This window comes from Cupressus sempervirens, chromosome 4 (assembly GCF_028749045.1).
Source record: "Cupressus sempervirens isolate cs-2001-9-10 chromosome 4, ASM2874904v1, whole genome shotgun sequence".
Taxonomy (NCBI): domain Eukaryota; kingdom Viridiplantae; phylum Streptophyta; class Pinopsida; order Cupressales; family Cupressaceae; genus Cupressus; species Cupressus sempervirens.
The window spans coordinates 538,460,229-538,482,986 of NC_143121.1; the positions used below are offsets into that span (position 1 = coordinate 538,460,229).

Consider the following 22,758-nt stretch of genomic DNA (forward strand, 5'->3'; position numbering starts at 1 on the left):
CATTTACGAAATCTTTTGCTTCTATAACAGAGATGCTACAGTAAACTCAGTACTAGACAAGGCAAACCATTAAAGGGACAAGTCATTTTGATTTGAAACCTTTTGTTTAATCAGTACACCAGAAAATGAAATAAAACATGTGCAAGAACTAAAAAGAGCAGAAGTAAATGTAGCCAAAGAAGTGTCTTCAATCAAGAGAAGGGAAAAATTCAATAAAGATGATCATTGAAAAACACCTCATTTTCAAGTCCCTTACCATGATGATGATCAACTATTGATGATAGGGTAAACAACAGAGAATAAGTACAGGCAATGGCTGTAAATTTGATAAAGGACAAACAATGATGTGAGCAGCAACAGTATTGAGCAACAATAGGAGAATGCATGTGTCATGCCAAGCAAAGAGTAACAAGGGCTTGAAAATAAACTTCAAACAAGTGCAAGTGTGTGAAATTTTTGAATTGAAAATGAATTGACACTTGCTACAGCTAAGTATATATCAGCAAAAGCTTTGAACAAACAGGTTTAACAACAGAAAATTAAGCTACAGCAGGTCAAGAATTCCAGTAAACCACAGACAGAATGAAATAGATGAGAAAGATCACATAATTCAGAATGAAAGATTGAAGGAACGGGTATAGCAAAAGCCAAGTTATGCACATAATTAATGGTAGAAGAAATCAGAATTTCAGATCTGAAAAAGCCATCTGCAAACAATGCTACTGGAAGAGGAAAATGCTCAAACACCCTCGCATGGGAGAGATTAAGGGATAAATAAATAAATCCAGGAGGTGTATTTTTCTAAGTTATTTATCACTCACAACAGCTAGATGTATTTGTTTCAAAAGAACCCAGACAAGAAAAAGATGTTTCCAGAGAAGAGAAACAACCTCATCTTCAAGATAATTTTTGGCATGAAATTTGTAAGGGCGGAGAGCTACAGCAATTGATTTCTATCATTGGTTTTATTTAAAAGTTTGCATTTACCCGAAAAAAGAAAAATCATAACTGAAAGAGCTTCAAACAAAGGGAAAAGTGCAAATTCAAAGATCCAGAATGTTTACCAGCAGAGGAAAATATTCGTGAATAGGAGAAAAGAATGAAAATATGCTGATATTTTCTAAATCCAAACAAATATTTATCCACGTCTTGCAAAACAAATCTGCTACAAGTTCTTCGAATTAAACATAACTTACAGCTCTTCTCAGAAGTGCCAGATTTGTTCAAGCTGAAAAAACCAGTCATGGCCATGTTTTACCCAAACAAAGACACCCAATCATGGCTGAAGGAGCTAAAAGGTGTTGGAAAATGCCACAAATCAAACGTAGGAGCCTCAAAATAAAGAAATTATATTACTGTTATACTCCAGCATTAAGAATGGTCACATCTGAGCCATCAAGATACATCCAAAAAGGAAAGACGACACCAAGAGACGTCTCCAGGTTGCACCCAAGACTTCAACCACAAAGACCCAGCCATGACATAAAGTAAATCTAAGATGAAAATGCACAGAATTTTTCATTGATGGCTCACAGCTATAGGTGAAAGTCAAAGCCATAAGCAAATGAAACACCCAAATGCGAGCCAAAAAACCACAACAGCAGATCAGAAAGGAAAACCAGGCACAACAAGAAGACCACAGAAGAACACCTCAATTCACCACAGAAAATACAACCCAGTAAAAGACCCGTGACTTCAATCAAAAGTCGCAGCATCAGAAACAACCATCAATTGGGACGACATGGAGAAAGTAGAAAATGAAATGAGTATTTCTCAGCTATTGCTGTTAAGGGTTTCTTCAAACCCTACTCCTCTTCTGATGGATCAACAAAACAATTAAGTGAATGATAAGTTTTGGCTTTGCTTTTGCTATAACATATTAAATCGAATTTCATAACCATTTTGGGTCTGAAACCTTGCTTTTCTTTGAGGATGTAATTTATTAATTAAAGAATAATGTAAGACTTAAGTTTTAAAGTCTATATTGTTTTTAATTAATTTATTATTGTTGCATGTTTTATTGTAATTATTATTGTTTTTTAGTTGATATTCTATAAATCAACTATTTAATAATAATAAATTAAAATGCTACAAGTAATGGTAAGGGGGAGTTTAATTCGAAAAGGGTTAATTAGTCTTTTGTTTGACTAAGTGTTGCAAGGAATTGGTGAAGTCTTTAATGCCTAATTCTAAAGGTGTAAAGCTTAGTTCAAGATACAGTGACTTATAGTGATGACCAGTCAAACGCCATGTGTTTCAGTTATTATTTTTAGGCTTGGAATTCTGACTCATGACTTTGAAGTCAATTGTGGAGGAATTTTGGCATTTTTGGAGTCTTCTTTGACTTGTCATCATGTATATTTGATCAAGGCACAGTTTGGAGCATGTGTGGCATGATTTCGGAGTTTTTAGACTCTTTTTGTAAGCAGTTTTCTTTGATTTTCGACCCTCACTTCCTAATTTTGTGGGAAGGTGGTGGTGTTTCATTGTTGTTATATACCTCTCTCTTTGATGGAGAAGGATCTAGATTTTGAGAGGAGAGGGGTGCAAATCTGATATTTGGTCCTTAGCATCTTTTCCTCAATTCTTTTGAGCTATTTATGCAGATCTATCGTTCTTTTGGCTTTGGATCGTAGTACAATTTTCATTGGACTCAGCTTTTGGTGTAAGATTTGGTTGTTTGTCTTTTGGTGATTGATGCTATTTAACTGTGTTTCATCCATAATCCTTTTAGATAATGTCTTGTTTTGCATCTTCCATATCTAATATTTGTTATTCGTAGGTCTTGGGTTGTGTTTCGTCGATGATATATGTGAATGTGATATATGTCCTTTCATAATATTCAGTTTGGCCTTCTTGTGAAATATTTATATAAGTTAATATTTTCCTTCAAGGTGTGTCTCGTGGTTATCTGTTGGTAACGTTCTTTGTGTCATATAATATAACAGTAATTTGCATTATTGTTCTAGTGTATCACCTTAATTTTCATCATTTTAGGTTTTCCATGTACAAGCCTCCCTCTTTACCCCTTTTCCATGCAATTTTCACATTTTTTATTAGTATAGGTGAGTTCATTAGATATATTAGATAGGAACCGGCTAGAATGCAGAGGTTCAGTCAAGTCATAGGTTACCCACAACCTCTGATTGATCCATGTTGCTCCAAAAGTGCTGAGGTTTTAGGACTTAAGCATTAGGGTACAAATTTTGGAGATAACAGTTTTTGGCACGCCCAGTGGGATACTTGCCTTAATTTTTAAGGAAGTTGCTGCTATTTTTGATATGCAAACAATAGGGTCTTAATATTATTTGCTCAAGGATTTTAAATCTGCATATCTGGCGACTCTGTGGGAAAGAAAAGTGTAGATCAGTATTGTTAATGAGAAAAGTACAGACTAGAAGCTCCAATACTTTTGAGTACCTGTAGTTGGAGACACCAAAAAGATGTGGGAGAACTCTTGCTAGAACAAAGCCAACAAAGAGGACTCAGCAATTAGCATTGGATACTCGGGTTTATCAAAGAAGAGATCGTGTAAGTGGCAGGAATATCAAGCATTCAACAAGTCCAACTTGTAGAACTGAGCCTTTTGAATCTGAAATTTCTATTACTTTAACTGATACAACAACAAGTGCAAGTTCCATAGCAAATTTGTTTTCAATACCAGCTGTAGTATCAATAGTCCAACAACAGATCAATTATCAGCCACCATTAATGACATTACCAACAGCTTTCGCTTTTGTGCCCTTTAATCAAGGAAATCCTTTAAATCTTCAACAACATAATGACATTCCTATGGCAGCTCTCAAATGAGTACTAGATTTTATTGGAGAAGGTCAAACTACAACCTTTGAACATATCAGAGACATAGTATTTCTCTGTAATGTTCACCATATCATGCAAGAAAATGTAGCAGTAGGATTTTTGGCAGTGTCATACAGGGGAAAATCATTAGAATGGTTCAAGAGTTTACTAGTAGCTTCAATTAGCACATGGGAGGAATTGGGTGATGCTTTCACCAAGTTTTTTGAAGACAAATATGATCATTTGTTGTTGGTAGAACAACTGACAACTATCAAGAGGGCTCTATAAGAGCAAATGACTGATTTCAACACACGTTCTCAAAAAATGTGGGATAATATACCTATTGCTACTAGACCAAGTGTTGATCATGCATTTTTGTAGTATTTGAAGAGTTTGAACAGTGACATATTCGTTGCCTCAATCATTTGCTATATCAGTAAGGGTCGAAAATAGTATCATTTAGGTGGGTAAGATTGATCCTAGGCCACCTCTGCTTATTTTTCCGAATATACAGCCCAATATACCTTTACAAATTTCGTCTTTCAATCCATTGCCGGCTATTTCCAACCATGACGTTACAATTGCAGGACCTTCTTAAAAGTTGCAAGAGAAAAAATAGTTAGCAAAAGATTGAAAGTTTGATGCAAACTTTCGGAAATGAGATAGTAAATCTGAAGAAACAACAATATCAACCAAGGGCGCAATTTCAAGCCCAAAACATTGCTGCAAATCAAGGATATCAGCAACAAAACCAAGGTCAGTTCTAGAGTAAACAAAATTATCAAGGGTATAATGCTGGAAATAGACAAAATGGAAATCAAAGGCCATATAGACCTTACAAACCAGCACCCCTTAATGTTGCAAATCTTGTAAAGGATATAGTACCTACAACCTGGTTGCCAAATATGAGTGGTATTATCCATGCAATCAACCTCATCATCAAACCACTTGTTCAAATGGGGTCATGATATGATATGAAGGATTTTAATAATGTCCACGAGGCCAAAGTAACCTATGGGACCTACGTGCTAACTACAACCTAATCCAGCTGTAACTCTTTGACTAACTCTTCTCTTCTTCAATGCATGTTGATGATCAAGGTTGCGGTCTTGTACAACTTTTTTTCCTCGAATAGGTGGCTTAACTTGCTGTTCACTAATATCTCTGAGTACCTAGACGTGGTGTCGTTGTATGTTGGGCGTTCCATGACAAAGTGATGTTCTATTTCAACGGTCCCTGTGTTACAAAATAGGAAGATACTATCTTCCCCGTCCTCTTTCGGTACTGTCCATCTCCTCATCTCGCACATAGATAGTGAGAGCCAGTCCTAAGTTGGGCTATGAGCATTTTTGTCTTCCACTTGATATCTGCACCTAAATATGCTTTTTCCTCTTGGCAAGTATTGGGATTAAATTCTTTAACATAGTGGAACTTTTTCCTCCCCATGTGCCTTGTCCACATGATGTTGTGAAATCTCTCTCGGACAAACTTCTTGATTTCTTTAGTATTATCCGGACAGCTATGTATGTTGATGTCCCACTTTTGCATCCATTTGTTGTTTTGTTTCATCCATGTGTTTTTTCTTCTTTTGAGTCTTTCCTCTGTGATTAGCTTTGGCCAATGGCGGTTTCCCATTCCTTGGGTTTTCTTTAAGTAACATATCAGTCGGACCATTGCATCCGATTCTAGTGGAAATGCAACCACTTCAACTAATAATATCTAATAAGGCACCATGGTTTTAGTTCTCAGGCTGCTAGTAATGTGTTTTTGTATCCTTTCAACTTGTCTCCATTTTAGATTTGACAAGTTGCTGCCCCAAAGAACTATAGGGGTGACAAGCAGCCCAAAGAGCATTTTCTTTGTCTTCCAGTCCCATAGTTCCACATTCCTACACTTATTCTGTAACGAATATAATGCCTTCCAGCCCCCTTGAATCTTTTTAGATTTGCATGTCTCCCAGCTGAGCTTGTTTTGAAAGTCAATTCCTGAGTACTTGTATTCGCTCACAATCTCAAGAGGGTTACCCTCAAAGAGAAAGGTGTCCAAGGGTCTCTTGTTTCTCCTTAGCGAGAAGATCATAACTTTGGTTTTTCTGGTGTTGACTTCCATCCCTACCTCCCGACAAAAATTTTCTAATGCCTTACAGTGTTCTCGTAGCCCTTCAACTGTCTTGGTGATAATAATGAGTTCATCCGCATATAGCAATAATTTTATCACATCCAACCAATTGAACTCCCTCGCTATTGTCCCTATTCAACCATGCTTCTTATTTGTCAATGTAGAGCCCAAACAAGGTTGGAGATAGAGGGCACCCTTGTTTGACCCCTATATTGCTGCTAAAACATTTTGATAACCCATCCGTGGTTCTGATTTTGGATGTGACCTATTCATAAAGTCTATACACTGCTACCCTTAGTGCCATAGGGATTTTCAACTCTTCCATTCTTTTCCAAAGTTTGTCAGGTGGCATTGTGTCGAAGGCTTTTTTGAAATCCACAAAGCAGCAAAAAGCCTCTCCTCTTGGAGTGTCCCAAATTTTCTCAATTAAGTATCTAGGAGTCATCCCATGATCAATAGTGGAATGTTTCGGTCTAAAGCTTGCTTGTCCCTTTGCTCTCTTCTTCTTTGTTTCAGCCCATTTACTGATTTTCCGTTCAACCATGCTACCAAATAATTTGCCAAGAAGGGGATTGATCATGATAGTCCGATAATTAGATGGATTGTTTGTGTCTCCATTGTTATGAATCGGGACTACTACACTAGTCGTCCAGTTTTTGGGAAAGCCCTCCACGTTGGTGCTATTAAAGATATGTTGAATGTGAGGGGCAAGAAGATCAACACCCCAATTTAGGTATTCAGCATGTAGCCCATCAATATCTTGTGCCTTTTTTGATGCTAACCTCCTTATGCCTTGGGTAATATCTTCGATATCAAATAGCTCCTCTATGTGCTTGGTTATCTGAGTATCATGCTCGCCTAGCTCGCGCTCATAGAGTGTTTTGGCATATTCCAGCCATTGAGTTTCGGTTATGTTATTCTTAGTTTGTTTCCTTTTATGCTTGAGTTCACTCCAAAACTTTTTGGGGCTGTTTTTTCCGAAATTTATTCCTTCTGTTTTAACAGCTTGAGACATTCCTTATGTTTTTCACCATTCTTTTGCCCTCACATATTGCTTTTTTCCTTATTGCATTCCTCATCAAACCATGGGTTAGCCGAGAATGTGTTCTTATTATCTCTTTTGGGTTTAGATCTTTTGCATTCCTCAAGTGCCTTGTTAATAATGGGGACAAGATTCTCCTTTTTCATCTGGTGTTGGTTGGAAACACTTGAGTTCTTTTGCTGATTGTTGGATATCCTACAGAGAGAATTTTTGAAAATTTCTTCATTCTCCTTAGTCATTAGGATCCTACTCGGCCGAAGGCCTTTTCTTTCTTTGTATATATGTTGATCACTTTGTTGATATATGTTGATCACTTTGCTGATTTTTTACATGAGTGGCAAGCTTGAGTGAGACCAGATTATGGTCTGATTTTAATCCAATTGGACAGTCCTCTATATCAAACTCCACTATCTTTGAGATGTAGTTTGGAGAGCTAATGACATAATCAACTACACTTTGTCCATTATAGGTTTTACAAGTAATATTTCTTAAATTAGGCCATTTCTTTGTTTCATTACAAATGACCATGTTGTGAAGGCAGCATATCCCCAATAATTCTGGCCCAAAATGATTGACTTTGCCTTTGTCGTCCTGCGATGACCTCTCCCAATGATGGGCCCCTTCTTCCTTTAGCCATAATGGATCGCTACTTTCTTTATAACCTCTTTCCAGATTAAGAGTCACCTATGAGCATGATTTTCCCTAAGGTGTTAAATATAGAGATGTCCTTTTTGAGTGAGACAAATGGATCTTCCCGGTCTAGATGCTTTTTCTTATAGAATTTTGATCCTTTAGGAGCAAAATAATATTCTGTCACCCTAGTAGAAGTCTGATTTTCTGTTATTTTTATCCATATGTATTGGTTGTTTGTGTCTTTTTTTTCCATATTAATAAATCTGCCCCATGTTTCCTTAATCAAAATAGTGATACCTCCGTGCCCTTTGCCACTTTCTGATCTTTCGTTCCACACTGAGAATTAGTTGTAACCTTCAAACTCTGGTACCTTGCAGCCATCATGTTCATGCATCTTTGAGAGCATAATAATATCCTTATCCCCAGCTATGGGCCCTAACCCAGGTCCTCTCCTCCACGAGTATCCTCTACAGTTCCAGTTAACTACGGTTAAGGATTCCTGGGGGAGCCCGAGCCCCTATTTGTTATGTGTAATTTTGTCACTGATCTGGGCCTTCCCATTTTGCAGTCATGCCTATTTTCCACTTTCCCTTGCTGTTTTCACTTTTTCCCATTCTTTCCTCCTTTCCTCTTGTTGGGTTATGGTGAGATCATCATCAAGATAGATATGTGTTCCTTTGAGAAGCCTTTTGTTTCTCATGATTTTGTTTTTGTCTTCCATGCTCTTCATTGTCACTCTTACATCTCTGTCCTTGCAGCCCTTTATCCACTTTCCGATCCTTTGTGTTTGCATTACTGCTCCATTCCATTCTAACTGATCTCTAAGGAAGTCCTTTATTAGTTCTTTTGCGGTTTCATGTTCCCCATAGTCTTTTAGCCCTTTGATAATGAGGTTGGCTGCTATCTCACTTATCTCTTTTTCTTCCTTAATTTGACTCTTTATTTGCTTTTCTATGATTTCCTTTTGGCATGTTCGCTGTCCCCCTTATTATGCCGGTCCATGTATTGACTTCTTCTACTTGTTCCCTTATCTGAATCTCTTTTTGTTCCATGTCAGCCATGGCTGATTGCATCTCTCTAATTTGTTGATTCTCATTTCTGTCCCCATCTTGTCCTCCTACCATGTTTCCTGCAATAATTTTGTTTTTGTCTCTCCTAATTCTTTCCTTAGTAGAGCCAATTCATACTCCCCTTTTTCCAAGTTGAATTGTAGTTTTTGCACTTGCTCTCTAAGTGTATTAACCTCCTTCATTAGCCTCTAGTTACTTTTGGTGATCTCTCTCTCTGTCTCTCTCTCTCTCTCTGTGCTATCCTTCATATGATTCTTCTCCTCTAATGCTAACAGCCTTTCTTTCACGAGCACTAGATCGTTAATGTAAATATCTGGAAGCCAAGACATGGGCATTTTTGTAGGGCTGTAGAGGTTGGATACCTCATCTTCTATTGCTTTCGTTAAACGAGATATTTCTGCGATGCTCGTGTCACTTTTGATCTGATCTTTTTGTCTCCATTGTGGGGCCTAATTTCTTTTTTTTTTGTACCGGTTTTGGTAAAATGACTGCCAGCTTGCCCGTCTTTGTGTATTTAACCTTTATGGCATTCCTTCTTCTGATTATACCTTTGTACTGCTTCGCATTTACATAGATATAATTTCCTCCTGGATGCAATGCATTGATTTGGGGAAAGTTCAGCAGGCCCTGTGTCAAACTGCTGATTGTTGTTCCCGAGTTGGTTGAGTTCCCTGACCTAGCTGGAGGGAACATTCCTAGAAGTATAAAAAATCCTCCCTGCTGTGTCATCCGTAGGGCATAGTTTTGCAGAAGATTGTTTCCTGGAATCAAAATGGAGTTATTATCAGCTTCCCCACTGTGCAATGTGTCTGTGACTGAATGCAACATCTTTATCTCTGAATGTCCACCTGATGTGAGATGTCTGATACTTTGTTCAACAGATTGAGAGATGTGCAACTTGTCTATGACTGGTGTTAGTATCTTGTTCTCTAACCGATTCTCTGTTGTGATATGTCTGAAACCCTGTTCAACTAGATGGGAGGTGTGTTGTGTGTATAATAGCATATGACTGGCTGAGGTTCATTTATCTTTGAGTGATCCCTTGTATCGGTATGCTTTGAAACCTGTTTAGTCGTCTGAGAATTTGTTTGAGGGTTGCACAACATGTCTAGGACTGGTGCCAATATATTTTCCTCTGATTGGATCTTTAATGTGATAAGCCTGAAACCTTGTTCAACTATATGAAAGGTGTGCTGTGTATCTATGACTGGTTGTGATTCATTCATCTCTGTATGATCCCCTACGTTGGTATTCCTTGAAACCTGCTCTGTTGTTTGGTGAACCCTAGGATCTTGCCCACCTTCCCCTTCTTTTCCCTCCATATCAGGCAGTATAAGGTTTATATTTTACTGTTTAAGCAGATTTGGTGTAGGGAAGCACACATAAAGTGTTGAGGGTTTTTGCAGTTGTTTTCTCTGATAGCTGTATTGCCCACAGCAGGAATAAAAGAGATGAAAGCAAAAGGCAAAATGTCTAAAACTTGTCACACCTGGCTGCTCTTAGTGAACCCTAGAGCCTTGAGGAGTTGTTCACTGCGTTGTGTGTCTTCTCTCTTTGCCCACTGATTGTCGTAACCGTTGCCCTGTGTTTCCTTCAGCCTAGTTCCTGCCTGTTCCTGAGTCAACAAATAACATTACTGTTCATCCAAGGTGCCATCTGTGGTTCACCCTGCTGCTGTCCCGAACCAGGTATTTGAGTGTGGGCATGTGATTTCTATAAATCAAGCTTTAATGGTCCAAAACACTTTAAGTCAGTCAACATATACCTGAAACTGAATATGAGCAACAAGATATGCCTCCTGTTGATGCTACTTTTCTAAATTGGCATGAGGAAGAGGTTTGTGTTGTGAATGATCTGCAAGTTGCTATTTATACTTGATCTAAGAAAAGAGCACTAGACAATGAAAATGTAGCTAAAGGTAGTAATGCAGCAGCAGTTGGATCATCCATACCTAAAGACCAACAATCACCACAAAGGAATCTCACAAATTCCAACAACGAGCAGCAGCAACAGCAAGTACAGCTTGCTGCTGCAAAATTCCAGCCTAAGGTACATGCTACTGTTCCATTTAATATTGTTGAAAGCATGAAGAAAATGAATTTTACAACGACAATGTGGGATTCTTTGGCTATACCGGGTCAAATTGATACGTTGAGGCAAGTTTTATCTGATGAAGTTGGTTCCAATCAAGCTAACCATGACTCCCACGAGGCTGTATTGGTAAATCAATCTGCTGTTCCTGCCGACAGCAGTAAAAAGGAGAGTGAAAATCAAGGTAAAGTCATCAAACCACCTCATCTTTACATTTCATTGATTATTGGGGATAAGCTAGTTCACAATGGCATGGTAGATGGTGGAGCCACAAGTTCAGTTATGCCTAAAATGATCGCTGATCAGCTTGGATTGAAATATGAACCTTTAGAGAAAGTAGTAGTGCAACTAGATGGTACAACAATTAATACTGTAGGGTTTGTAAAAAATGCCAACTTAACTTTGCATGCCTGCCCTAATTTCTCCATCGCCCAGGATATATTTGTCATAGACTTGCCACCATATTTTGCACTCTGTTTGTCACGTGATTTTACAGCAAAGATAGGTGGGTATTTGTCTAGTGACTGGTCAAATATGTTGTTCTGAACTAGATATGGGACCAAGGTAACTATCAGGTCTGAAGCACTTGCCAAGAATCATATTGAGCCTTTTATCCCTAGCCCACTTAATGCAAATTGCGTCATATTTGATCAAGAAGAACATACTGATCATGCTGTTCAGAAAACTCAGATTGATGATATCCTAGACATCCTTTTGGATGAGTGGGCTGCACAGAACACTTATGACAGTCAAAACAACAGTGTTCAGGATGCAAGTTTTGGTACTTATATGATTTCTGAAACTAATTCAGTTATGCCTAACCTTGTGAAAGGCACCAATCAAGTTGCAGAGCAGTATAACCAAGTATGGAAGATGTATTTTGACAGGTCAAGCAGCAAAAATGGAGCAGGAGGAGGTGTAATGTTGATATCACCACAAGGTGATAAATGCTATGCCGCTTTTTGATTTTCGTTCGCTTGTTCTAATAATGTTTCTGAATATGGAAGCCTGATCCAAGAACTTGAATGGGCATGCAAAAGAGGAATCAAATGTGTCAAGGTGTTTGGTGTCAGTGAGCTTGTTGTTAACCAGGTAAGAGGTCTGAATGCAGTTAAAAATGATACATTGAAGTTGTATAAACATAGGGTATGGGATGTTATTAAAGATTTCTCTGCTTATAATATCATTGCAATATCAAGGAACAAAAACCAGCACACTGATAGGTTAGCTGATGTCAGTGCCCAAGTTGATATCCCCGCTGAAATCAGCAAATAAAAATCACAGCAGCATGTGAAAGTGGATTTATTAAATAAAAAATAACAATTAAAATATAAGCATGAACTCAAGTGGATTTTGACTATTTACTAACCTTCCACTTTAAATCCTCACAAGAAGGGGCCTTGTATCCTTTTTCTGAAACTGTGAGTGCAGTCACCAAATTCAGCCAATAGGGACTCTTAATCACACTCAGTGGGGTGTTCTTGAAATATCAAAAATCTACATGTGCAATATTAGTTTTTTCATGCGTTTCTTGTTCGATCTAGTGGCCTCTAATAATGGTTGTGCTCCAAGTGTGTTTTTGGGCACAAAATATCTGCCTATCCCGGATGCTGATGGTGGTGGTGAACTAGGTACTCTAATAGAGGAAGTGGAAGTGGTAAAAGAGGAGGTGCAGTGTTTGCGAATCTGCGGGCCACAAAGAGAGCCCACTATGTTCTCAAGTGTTCCTTCTCCAACATCAATAGGAGCACCTTGAGTTTCAGTAATGGCTGCTCGCATAGCTAATCTTCCCCTCTCCCTATTCAATTTTTTCTCTTCCCTGTCTGCAAGTAGGGCATTAATAAATCTTTTAATTTCTTCTATTGCTTTGGCACATGGATTTGAATCATGTTTCCTAATGCCTGCAAGGTGGCATTTGAGGCAGTTTATGCCTGCATAAATTGCTCTCACATCACCTTCTCACACTCATTTAGAGCTTCATTGGCATGCCTCCATGCCTTATCTCTTGTATTTTTAGGCCGAGTGCCTATATGTCTAGAAGGGCATGGTGTTAGTGGCCACATTTCATTTGAATTTGTCATGCTTATTTAATGGTTAATTGTTGCCCTGCACATAGAATTTTAAAACACACATTAAATATTTTAGGAAAAAAAAAATAATCAAAGTTATAAACTATGTAAATTAGTTTGAATATTTTAGATATCATTCAAAGTTAAACAATAACTACACAATTGCTAGGGTTTTTTTATAAAAAAAATTTCTTCAAAAAAAGTGATTTTTTGGGTCAGAAATTGTGTTGGGTCATCTTCTAATGATTCAAAATCATTTCTAAGTACTTAGGAATGAAATTGAATTCATTTACATGCAACAAAATAATAATAGAATGTTTTTAAAAAGCATAAAAACAAAGTTAGAAGACCTCCCCTGGAGTGTTATTTTTCTTGCAAAATCAGTTGAAATCCGACTTAAATCCACTCAAATCTGCCATCAGTAGCTTGCAATCAGCTAGCAAGGGCTTGGAAGACTTTTTTCCCTCCTCTACTCAAAGACAAAATCAATGCAAATGAAAACTGGCATAATAAGTGTCATTTTTTCTGCTTTAAGCCTTATTTCACCGAACAGGTAAATATTTGCCGAGCAATCAGTGAATTTTTGCCAAAAACTCAGCCTCCAAATTCGGTGAGCTTTTCTGAGAAAAACTCGCTTAGCTAAAAATACTCAGCAAGTTTTCCATCTATGGGTATAATGTTAAATTACAATTTGTAAACAAGGGTTTATTTATCTTAATAACGTAATAACATCATATTATATCCTAAGTCACAAGGTTCGAGTTCGACAACTATGAAGTTCGGAAAAAGTTCGACAAGGCAAAAAAATTGAAAAAAATTCAACAAAAAATTCGCCTTATATAAATTTAATAAAAATATTATATATATATATATATATGACCCTGATTCCTAGCTATGGGAAGGTTTGTAACTTTGTGGAGACAATTAAAGAGTATAATATTGTTTTTTACTTTTCTTTGCTAATAAAGAGATATAAAATAAAAGAATAACAATCTTTCTATTTAATCTTTTCTAATAAATAAAACTTTAAAATTACAGAATTAAAAATAAATAAAAAACCACTGTAATAATAAGTAAATTTATAATCATTAAAAAAATAACATAAAATATACACATTATTAATGTTTTTCTAAAATAAATACATACAGATATTGATAAATATTAAAGAAACAATAAACATAAAATTATATCATAAGCTTACAAAACATTAAAACATAATAATAAAAATAACATTTAATATTATTATCTAATTAAACTTTAAAACCTCAACAAATAAATAAAAATGTTATCAAAGTGTCTATCAACAAATAAAATAATAAAATTTTCATCAAACTGACAGCTAGAAATAGAGAAGCAAATGGAGCGGACGAACAGATAAAGCAAACGCAAGGAACAAAGCGAAGCAAATGAAAATGGAGACGAATGGTAGAAGGTTGGAGCCGACAGGAGTGTGCATCAAGGTAATACGATTTGCCGTGAGCTTCACACAAGACCCTACAACGGTGTCGTGATATTTAGATGCGATTTTTTTCGAAGGACTTTTTTGCCCTAATCGAGCTTCAAATGCACAGAAATATTTTTGCAATTTTTTTGCCCTAATCGACCTTTAGAGGCGCAAACGAAGGGCATTGTTTTAGAAAAAAAATTTGCCCAAAAATCCAAAGACGAGTTTTTACGAATTTTATGACGAACTTGGCGAATGTTTTTCATTTTTCAGAAGTTCGCCGAATTTCGAATCTGAAGCCGAAAATTCGGCGAACCCTGTGACATAGATTATATCTAAAATGTAACATGACTTTGTAATTCCCCATTCAATAATGAATACAAGCATACATTCATTGGGGTGTGCACCATCTAATTCTGTAAAAATCCATGCATTCGCTTTTAACACTGGCAACTATTGTTGATTGGGTCTAATGTGTGAGATATCAAGGACACTGCAATTATATCTAAACTACACTCCAACAGGCCTGACAAAGCTTGGTGTACAAGCAACGTGCAAATATCAACTAGTAGTCACTTAAGAGAAACATGTTTGTGTATGTTGAAGTAATTAGGAAATACTACTTACAAATAGCTTTAAACGCAGAATTGAATGATAATTTATGTTTATGCTTCTTGTTTCTTATGTGAATGGCTTTGTGTTCAATATTAATGTTGTATTTTCTTCTCATGACTGCTCATTTAGGGAAAATTATTAATAGATGTTCAATATTTTTAAAAAGCCATTACAATGTTCCTGGAAGTGGGGTGCTAGTTTTGAGGGTCTCTTAGTCATCAAAACGTGCCATCTCTGCAGCACCCTCAAGCCAATGTAAATTTGTTTGGACTTATAAAAATTTGACTTTACTATGGCATTTTTTCATTCTGTTTCTTGAAAGCTCAGAAAAAGGTGCTGGATGTAATTTGAGAAATATAACTGGGCCAGACATATATTTATGGAGTTGTTCCCCCTTTGGCATTGAAAATAATTTTTCTGAATTTCCTTCTGCTCTGTAGGGAAGTGTTTGTATTACAGATTAAGCTATTTGCAATGTGAAAACCACTTAATATCATGTCTACCTCACAAAAAATGAATCTGTGTGTAAGTATTATTTTGATTTTCTACCTTTGGTTACTTTACCAGGGCTTGCTAGCTTGATTTCGATAACTTCAAATATATGAGATAGGAGGAAATCAAATCCTTATGTGCCTTGATGATTTCCTATTAGCAATTATACTGAATCAAATTTCATCTTGTTTGTATCATCTATAATTTCAGTTTTTCTTTTGTGAGTTGTCCACAATTCAAAATATATGTTCAAGATGACTGAACAACAACAGTAAGGAGGCTCATCTGTTTTTGAAATCCTAGCAACATCATCTCTTTTCTCCTTTTCTCCAAATTAGGATATTAGCAGAGAAATGTCATATTCTACTATAATAAAAACATTTAGAAGGTAACTTGTCTTTGTACTTGATCCTTTTTTCAGCTTCACCACAAAATTACCTTACTAGAAGTGGTTTATAGTGTTCTTACAAGACTAGTTTTATTTTGTTGTTGATGATTGACTATAGTGCATCAGGCTAATTGATGTATTGTTTTATTTTACAGGCTGATGGGTTTAATGCAGAAGCGAGAGTCGGACTTCCTGCAACTCATCGAGGTCTAATGATAAATGAAGACGTTTTCCAACTTCTGAAACAATGGTTGGGAGTGGAAAAATCAACTCTATTCGATGACTCACTGTATACCTATTCCATTCTATTTGAACCCATTGAGAACAAAAGTGAAAATTCACAAGTAGACCCAGTATACATTCAGATTACTAACCAAGATGCTGATATACCGATGTCATGGAAGCTTTGAAGCAATTCTCCATAATAATGTATATCTTCTTGCTTGATGACATACATATTATATTTTGGAGACATCAATTTATTTCTCCCAGTTGGGAGGATAAATACCTTGGATCTTTTTATCAACTCATTGGTATCTTGACCCCAAATCATTCCAGATGTACCAATAATCGACCTCCTCCAGCTTATCATGAAGGATTCCAATCTAATCTAGAGTTAATGGCTTTGAAGACAATGCATAAAATCTATTATGCTCTGTAAAAAGTCTTTGTGATATTATGGTTTGCTGACGTTCTGTTTTATAACTTTGCATTTGGTAGATCGCATTCATTTGATCTTATGTCCTTTAACCGGTTTCATTTAAAAATTTATAACTAGTTAATATAAAGCATCAACTCTCACCCTAATTGATCGCCTAGATCCCGATATGGATAAGATTAGAGGATACGGTGATTGGAACACTAAGGGGTGCTACCCTGGTGCTGGAACTGGGTCAACCGCAACTGAGGAATTAATTGGTTAAAACCGGTCCTGTATAATAAGGCGAGTTCTTATTTAATGCAGAACAAACAAAGAGGACCTGACCAGACAGTTCTTATTTGCAGCTAACCATAATTTCAAAGAAAACGTCATTGTAATTTTATAAGTTTAAATTATTTACATCATAGAAAATTACTCTGTTATCTTCATAGTCTACTCTGTTCTACAAAAGCTTTCCTCCCCAATCTTCAATCGAAACTTTCTCTCATTTGTCTGTGGACATGGGACTACGCACCCTCTCACTTTATCAATTTCTCTTTTACCGGCCCCTGCTCGCTTTTTTTCTATGCCGCGCTTTCAGCTCTATTCCACGCTTCCATTCTGTACTATGTTTTCTTCAAATACCTTCAAAGTTTTGACAGCTTCGAGCCCAAAAGATGGTAGTCGATTACCTTTCCAATTCAGGAGTAGTTGGAATGATTCAGGTTCCAATTCAATTCATCCTTTGGCTTGAATAAGGAGTTCAATCTTCAGTTAACCGCGTTTTTTCGATGCTGGAGTATTTGGCAAATAATAAAATGGAGACACGGTGAAATGCGCAAGGGAGGTTTTCTTCAGACAATTCATTTTGTGTTTACGATTAAATGTTGCACTTTGTCACAAAGCTAATTAAACTTCTGGCACACTTATCCTCATAATTTGTGGATTTTAATATAAGAACAGCAAGACAATTTTGACAAAAGGAATAGAACTATCAAAACATCTCAGCAAACTGCAAACTTACTAAAATCTCGAAAAAAATTATAGGCAAGATCATGGACGTATCCCAGATTGATAATAAAAGATTGTTAATCTAGATTAGAACTTCCATTCCAAAAATATTGAAATAATAAAATATTTTGAGAAGTTTCAAAGAGCTTTATCATGTATTATTAAGGTAGTTTGAAACATTTTGTTCTTTTTATGTTATTGATCAATTTTAGCTATTTTAAATTATATTTCATTATTATTTATTATTACTATCATCATTATCATCATCATTTTATTTCATTTATTTTAATTAATTGGTCATTTTATTTTAAGTTTATTTAAAAAATTAACATTTTCTATGTGATAGACTTGTTTTTGTGACAAATTTGGAGTCTGACCAATTTGTTAGGTTTACACACTTAAAACCTATGTAATTATGTGTTTTGGTGTTAATTCTATGTATTTGGGGATTGGTCATGAATTTTTCAAGTGCTTTCAAGTGCTTTCAGTAATAAAATAGGGCTAATTATACTCCCAAAGCTAGTTGCAAAGCTATTCTTCCTTTGGTGTCCCAAAGCAACACATAGGAGCTTTTGGATATGTCATGCAACTTTAAAAAGGGTGTTAAAAACCAATTTGATAGGGATAGTAGGCTTGATTGCTATGTATGAAGTGTGAATAAAACTTGTCAAGTGGTTTTGCAAGGTGCTTGATTGAATTAGTAGGGATACAAGGAAGTTCTTAAGACTATAGTAATATTTTGAGGAGAATCATTTCATTTTAGACACAAGATTCACTTCAAGATTTCAAGATGTTTAAGATGAACGATAGATGCCCATTTGAGTAGTCACCTTTGAGACTCATTGAGTTTATTATCGTATCCTTGTCTTCCAGATAAGTCCTCATCAGAAATGGAAGGGTTGTAAAAAGAAAATTGAACACTTGAAATATCAAGTGGAATATTACAAGGTTGCAAGGTATGAAATAGGTAATTTCATGGCGTACACATTAGAAATCCATGATGACTTGAGCATGTTGCAAAAAGAGTTCTACAAGGATGTGGTATATCTATAAGATGTCTAACAAGATGCAACAAAACATTCTTGCATGTTAAAAATAGAAGTATTTTGAGGAATGATGGAAAAAGTGCACGTGAACCACCAAGTAGAATGAGCAGCATGAATTCTAGGATGCATTCTTTGAGACACCAAGGAAGCACTCCTTGAGATACCATGTTTGAGAGAAGAAGATAAGGACTAATTATTCAAACAATACATCTCACAACTTAAATGACTACAATTAAAAGATATTGAAATACCATAGTCATTAATTAAAAGATGTGATAAAAATAGGGCATGCATGTCACTCATTGCCATTTAAAGAAAACATTTCCCCCCCTCAACATGAAATAATGAGACAATCGAGTGGATCTAATGCTAATAGAGAAGAACATTAGAACTCATCATATGTATCAATAAACAAATCAATACAAGAAATGCAAATCAACATATTAACACAATAATATCCAACTAAATTACTGAAAGTCAATAATTGATACCCTTTTTTTTTAATCAAGATTCCATAACTGATCCACTTTTTTGCTCTGTAACATTTCTTTTTCACATTCAAACCATATTTATCCTCTTGTCAAAACATGGCAAATGAAATAGTTATACTAAATAAGATGCAATTATTTAGTTTTTCTAGGAAATAAATAATAATAGTTTAACACATTAAATATACTTACAAATGCACACAAAGGCCTACAAACATTTCTAGCTACTATGATGTGTAACACAAAGTTTGATAAGCTTGGCCTAATAGCTTATATCTTGAATAGTATACTAATTAAATTTATTTATGCAAAAGTAAAATTGAACAAAGATTTAATAATTTTGGTATAATCTTAAGAGAAAATTCAAATATCTACATGATATCTTCAATTGACTTCATACCCCAGATGTCATATATGCTTTATAAGCTCTTTTCATACACTTTTGCGCTTACATGAATTGGCCTTATTTGATCCTTAGGTTGTGAGGGATTTGTCTATCTTCTTGACTTGGTTGCATCAAAATTTCTTATAGTTTTGTAGTTTTCTTGTGGTTGCATCAAAATAATTTTGATCAAGCTTGAAATTTGGGTTGTTGTTAGAGTTATAATTCAATTAAATTTAGGGGTAATGTTTAATTTTGTTTAATGTTAGATTTTTGTTTTTGTTTTTTGATAGGTAAGAGGTGAAAGTTATTATTTATTAATTATTATTATTATTATTATTGTAATTATGATGATTATGATTATGATTTGATTATTATGAATATTATGATTATGATTATAATTATGAATGATTGTGATTATCATGATTATGATGATGATGATGATTATTATTATTAGTATGACAAAGACGATTATTATTATTGTGTTGTTAACTATTATTATTTATTATTTATTAAGCTTGAGTAGACTCAAACCCAATACCTCTTAGAGAAGAGGCTCACAATTTACTGCTGTGTTGTAGGCTCTTGCCTTTATTTAATGCCAAATTTAGGTTAATATTCTATTTGTTTTAGGGACTATCTTTTCTTCTTCTTTTTTGTACCCTCCTACCTATTTCTCTCTGGCCCTTCTTGATATTATTTATTCTCCCCCCCATCTAGCTATCTCTCCTCCTCTACCTCTCCCCCCATCTACTCTCTCCTCTACCCTCTACCTACCCTTTTCTCCCCTTTCCCTCCTTCCCTATCTCCCTTCTCTCTATATCTTCCGCCACAATTCTCTGTGTGTGTGTGTGTGTGTGTGTGTGTGTGTGTGTGTGTGTTGGGAAGTGCTGGTTAACAATTTGTCCCTCTTTCTAACTTGGTTTTACCTTGACTCTAGATGCCCAAAATGTGAGCAAGCAAAAGGATGTTTACCAACAAATGGGTCAATGTAAGTATTCTATCACTACCCTTTGAATTAATTAGGTACAACTCCTTATAATTTGCAATGATATGCTATGAATATGTTTTTATGAGATTAGAAGTCTTGACATTATAAGCTCTTAACCTAAGAGCAGTAAAGGATAACCAATTTGTTTGTCAGCACAAACAATTCAGGCAAAATAGATTGGACAACCTATCACACCCAGTGGAATGACTGTAATAGACTATCTTTAGATTTCCAACCCTTAACTTTATTTTGAATGCAGTCTTAATCATCTAAATGTGAAAAGGAATGAAACTATCTAACATGATATGAATGAACAAGAGAGGAAGCATAATCATATATGAGGAAAGTAAATGGAATCATTTCTATTGCAAATATCAAAATGAAATGGAATCCACTTGATTATTACAAGATCACATATAATTGTCCTTCAACTCTTAATGCAAAACTAATCTATGCATGGGCAACAAAATATGACAAAAAAATACCATAAATGGAATTACAAACCAATTCACCATCATGTAGTGCCTACCCTTAGTTATTCGATTTTATTGCCGAACTCTTTTAGGCTAGCTTATGCTTATGCTTGATGATTAGTAGCAATGTTTTCCAAATTATTGGATATTGTTTTCATACTCAGTAGATTTTATGATGAGACTACTTTGGTACTAATTACTTTCATGTATATGTGATTATACTTTGATGATGATTATTTTTACAACAATTTCAATTATTTGATGATGTATGTTAGATGGATTGTCTACACATGTTTTCTTATGATATTTACCCCATACTATATGTGTATGGTGTGTGTGAATGTTTTCTTTATGTATGACATTTCTGATGTGGTTAAGGGAGTTGTAGTCACCTGCTAATCGAGATCTACACGATGCACCACTTCCTGCCATTACATATTTAGTTTATAATATATGTATTTGTACATGCATGGATTTTATGAAGATTGTAGATACTGAGTATCGACTTCCCTGAATTGCTATGATGAGCGTACCCTATCACAATATTGCAATGGTAAGAGAAGGGAGATAAATTCTTAAGTCCAAATCCTAACCTTTAAACTATTTGTCCCAGATAATTAGGACAAGTATCTGTGATGATTACCCGTCCAAATTCATCGTACGATGTAAATTTGTGATTATAACCCTTGAGTTTGACCTTGTATTTTATGATGGGTTTCCATATTTCATCTTTTAGGTATTTGGTGATTTTTCTATTAACTAAGTCAATTTAAAAGATTAATTAATGATTTAATTTAATTAAATTTTTTAAAGATAATTTCAATATTTAATTATTTTTAATTAATTGGGAAATTAATTGAATGAAAAGAATAAAATTTAAAGAGAAATTTATAGTATAATTTTAGAGTGTAATGATATTTATTTAATTTAATAATAATATATTTAGGAGATCATTTTTAAATAAATGTTAAATATTATTACTTAAGTTAATAAATATTTTATCAAAAAATGCTTTGAAAATAAATTAAAGAGTGAAAGAGAAATTAATTAATAAAAGATATTTAAAATTGCATAAAGCGTGCATGAAAATGTAAAAGATAAGTAATAAAGAGTTAAAAAGATTATGATCAATGAGTTCATTTGTGTGATCGCACAATCGATGCGCCAGATTTAGAGAATTCATTATCAGCAATTTAGACTTCATTTTCTAGGGATTAGGAATTTTGGAGAAGGGATTTTTTAGAGAGAAGGTTTTGAGGGAGGAAAAATTTCTCACAATCTTCGAGTGGTTGCAATTTAGCGTCAGAACCAGATAGAGCCTCGTGTTTTATTCACCCAATGAATTATGTTTCTTCGAATTTCCTGTCTTCATCATGCTTGTTGAATCGTTTGTTTCAATTTTTGTCTGTGATAAATCTTTCAATCTCTCATTGTGAATTACTGTTGTTTATATGAATTCTATATATATATATATATATATATATATATATATATATATATATATATATATATATAAAGTGTTGTTTTTGGAAATTTTTTTAATATAAAATTAAATATATAATTTTAAAAATATATATATATATATAATTTGGAGGAGATGGGGCCACCAAACCCCCACCTCCCTCCTTTATTTTCCCTGCTAGCGGTTTGTACTATTTGCGTGTGTAGACTATATTGCTACACACAACAACAATTAATACTGCTGCTTGTGGCTGTAGCCAGTCTACGACCACACGACAATAGCTAGCCTTTAATGGCTAGTCGTGCGGGCCTTAAACACTTTCATATATGTGTGTGTGTGTGTTTTCAAAAAAATTCTTTTGTTTTTAATTAATTAATTGATGAATATAAGTTACTTATAAAGTGGTTTTAAATAATTATTAATTGAATTTAATTAATTTAGTTTAATTAAGTTTTTAATTAATAAAAAATATTATTTAATAACACTTTATTTATTTATGAGA

At 35.0% G+C, this 22,758-nt stretch overlaps 1 protein-coding gene and 1 long non-coding RNA gene across 5 annotated transcripts in view; one reads left to right on the forward strand and one right to left on the reverse strand.

Moving 5' to 3' along the window:
* LCAT3 (lecithin:cholesterol acyltransferase 3) overlaps positions 1-16,468 on the forward strand; it is a 189,902-nt gene extending 173,434 nt beyond the window's left edge. For 2 of the 3 annotated variants that reach the window (XR_016363913.1, XM_089825842.1), the window contains one exon: positions 15,919-16,468. Coding sequence is in view for 1 of the 3 variants with exons in the window: in XM_089825842.1 (XP_089681968.1) it covers positions 15,919-16,173 (255 nt within the window). In the remaining 2 variants the exon portion in view is untranslated. The remainder of the gene's footprint in view (positions 1-15,918) is intronic. The other variant, XR_016363911.1, reaches the window with a different exon arrangement.
* Positions 1-17,460, reverse strand: part of LOC149562316 (uncharacterized) — a 105,396-nt gene extending 87,936 nt beyond the window's left edge. For both annotated transcript variants that reach the window (XR_016363915.1, XR_016363916.1), the window contains exon 1: positions 16,825-17,460. This is a non-coding gene — a long non-coding RNA (uncharacterized LOC149562316). The remainder of the gene's footprint in view (positions 1-16,824) is intronic.
* Positions 17,461-22,758: the final 5,298 nt, after the last annotated feature.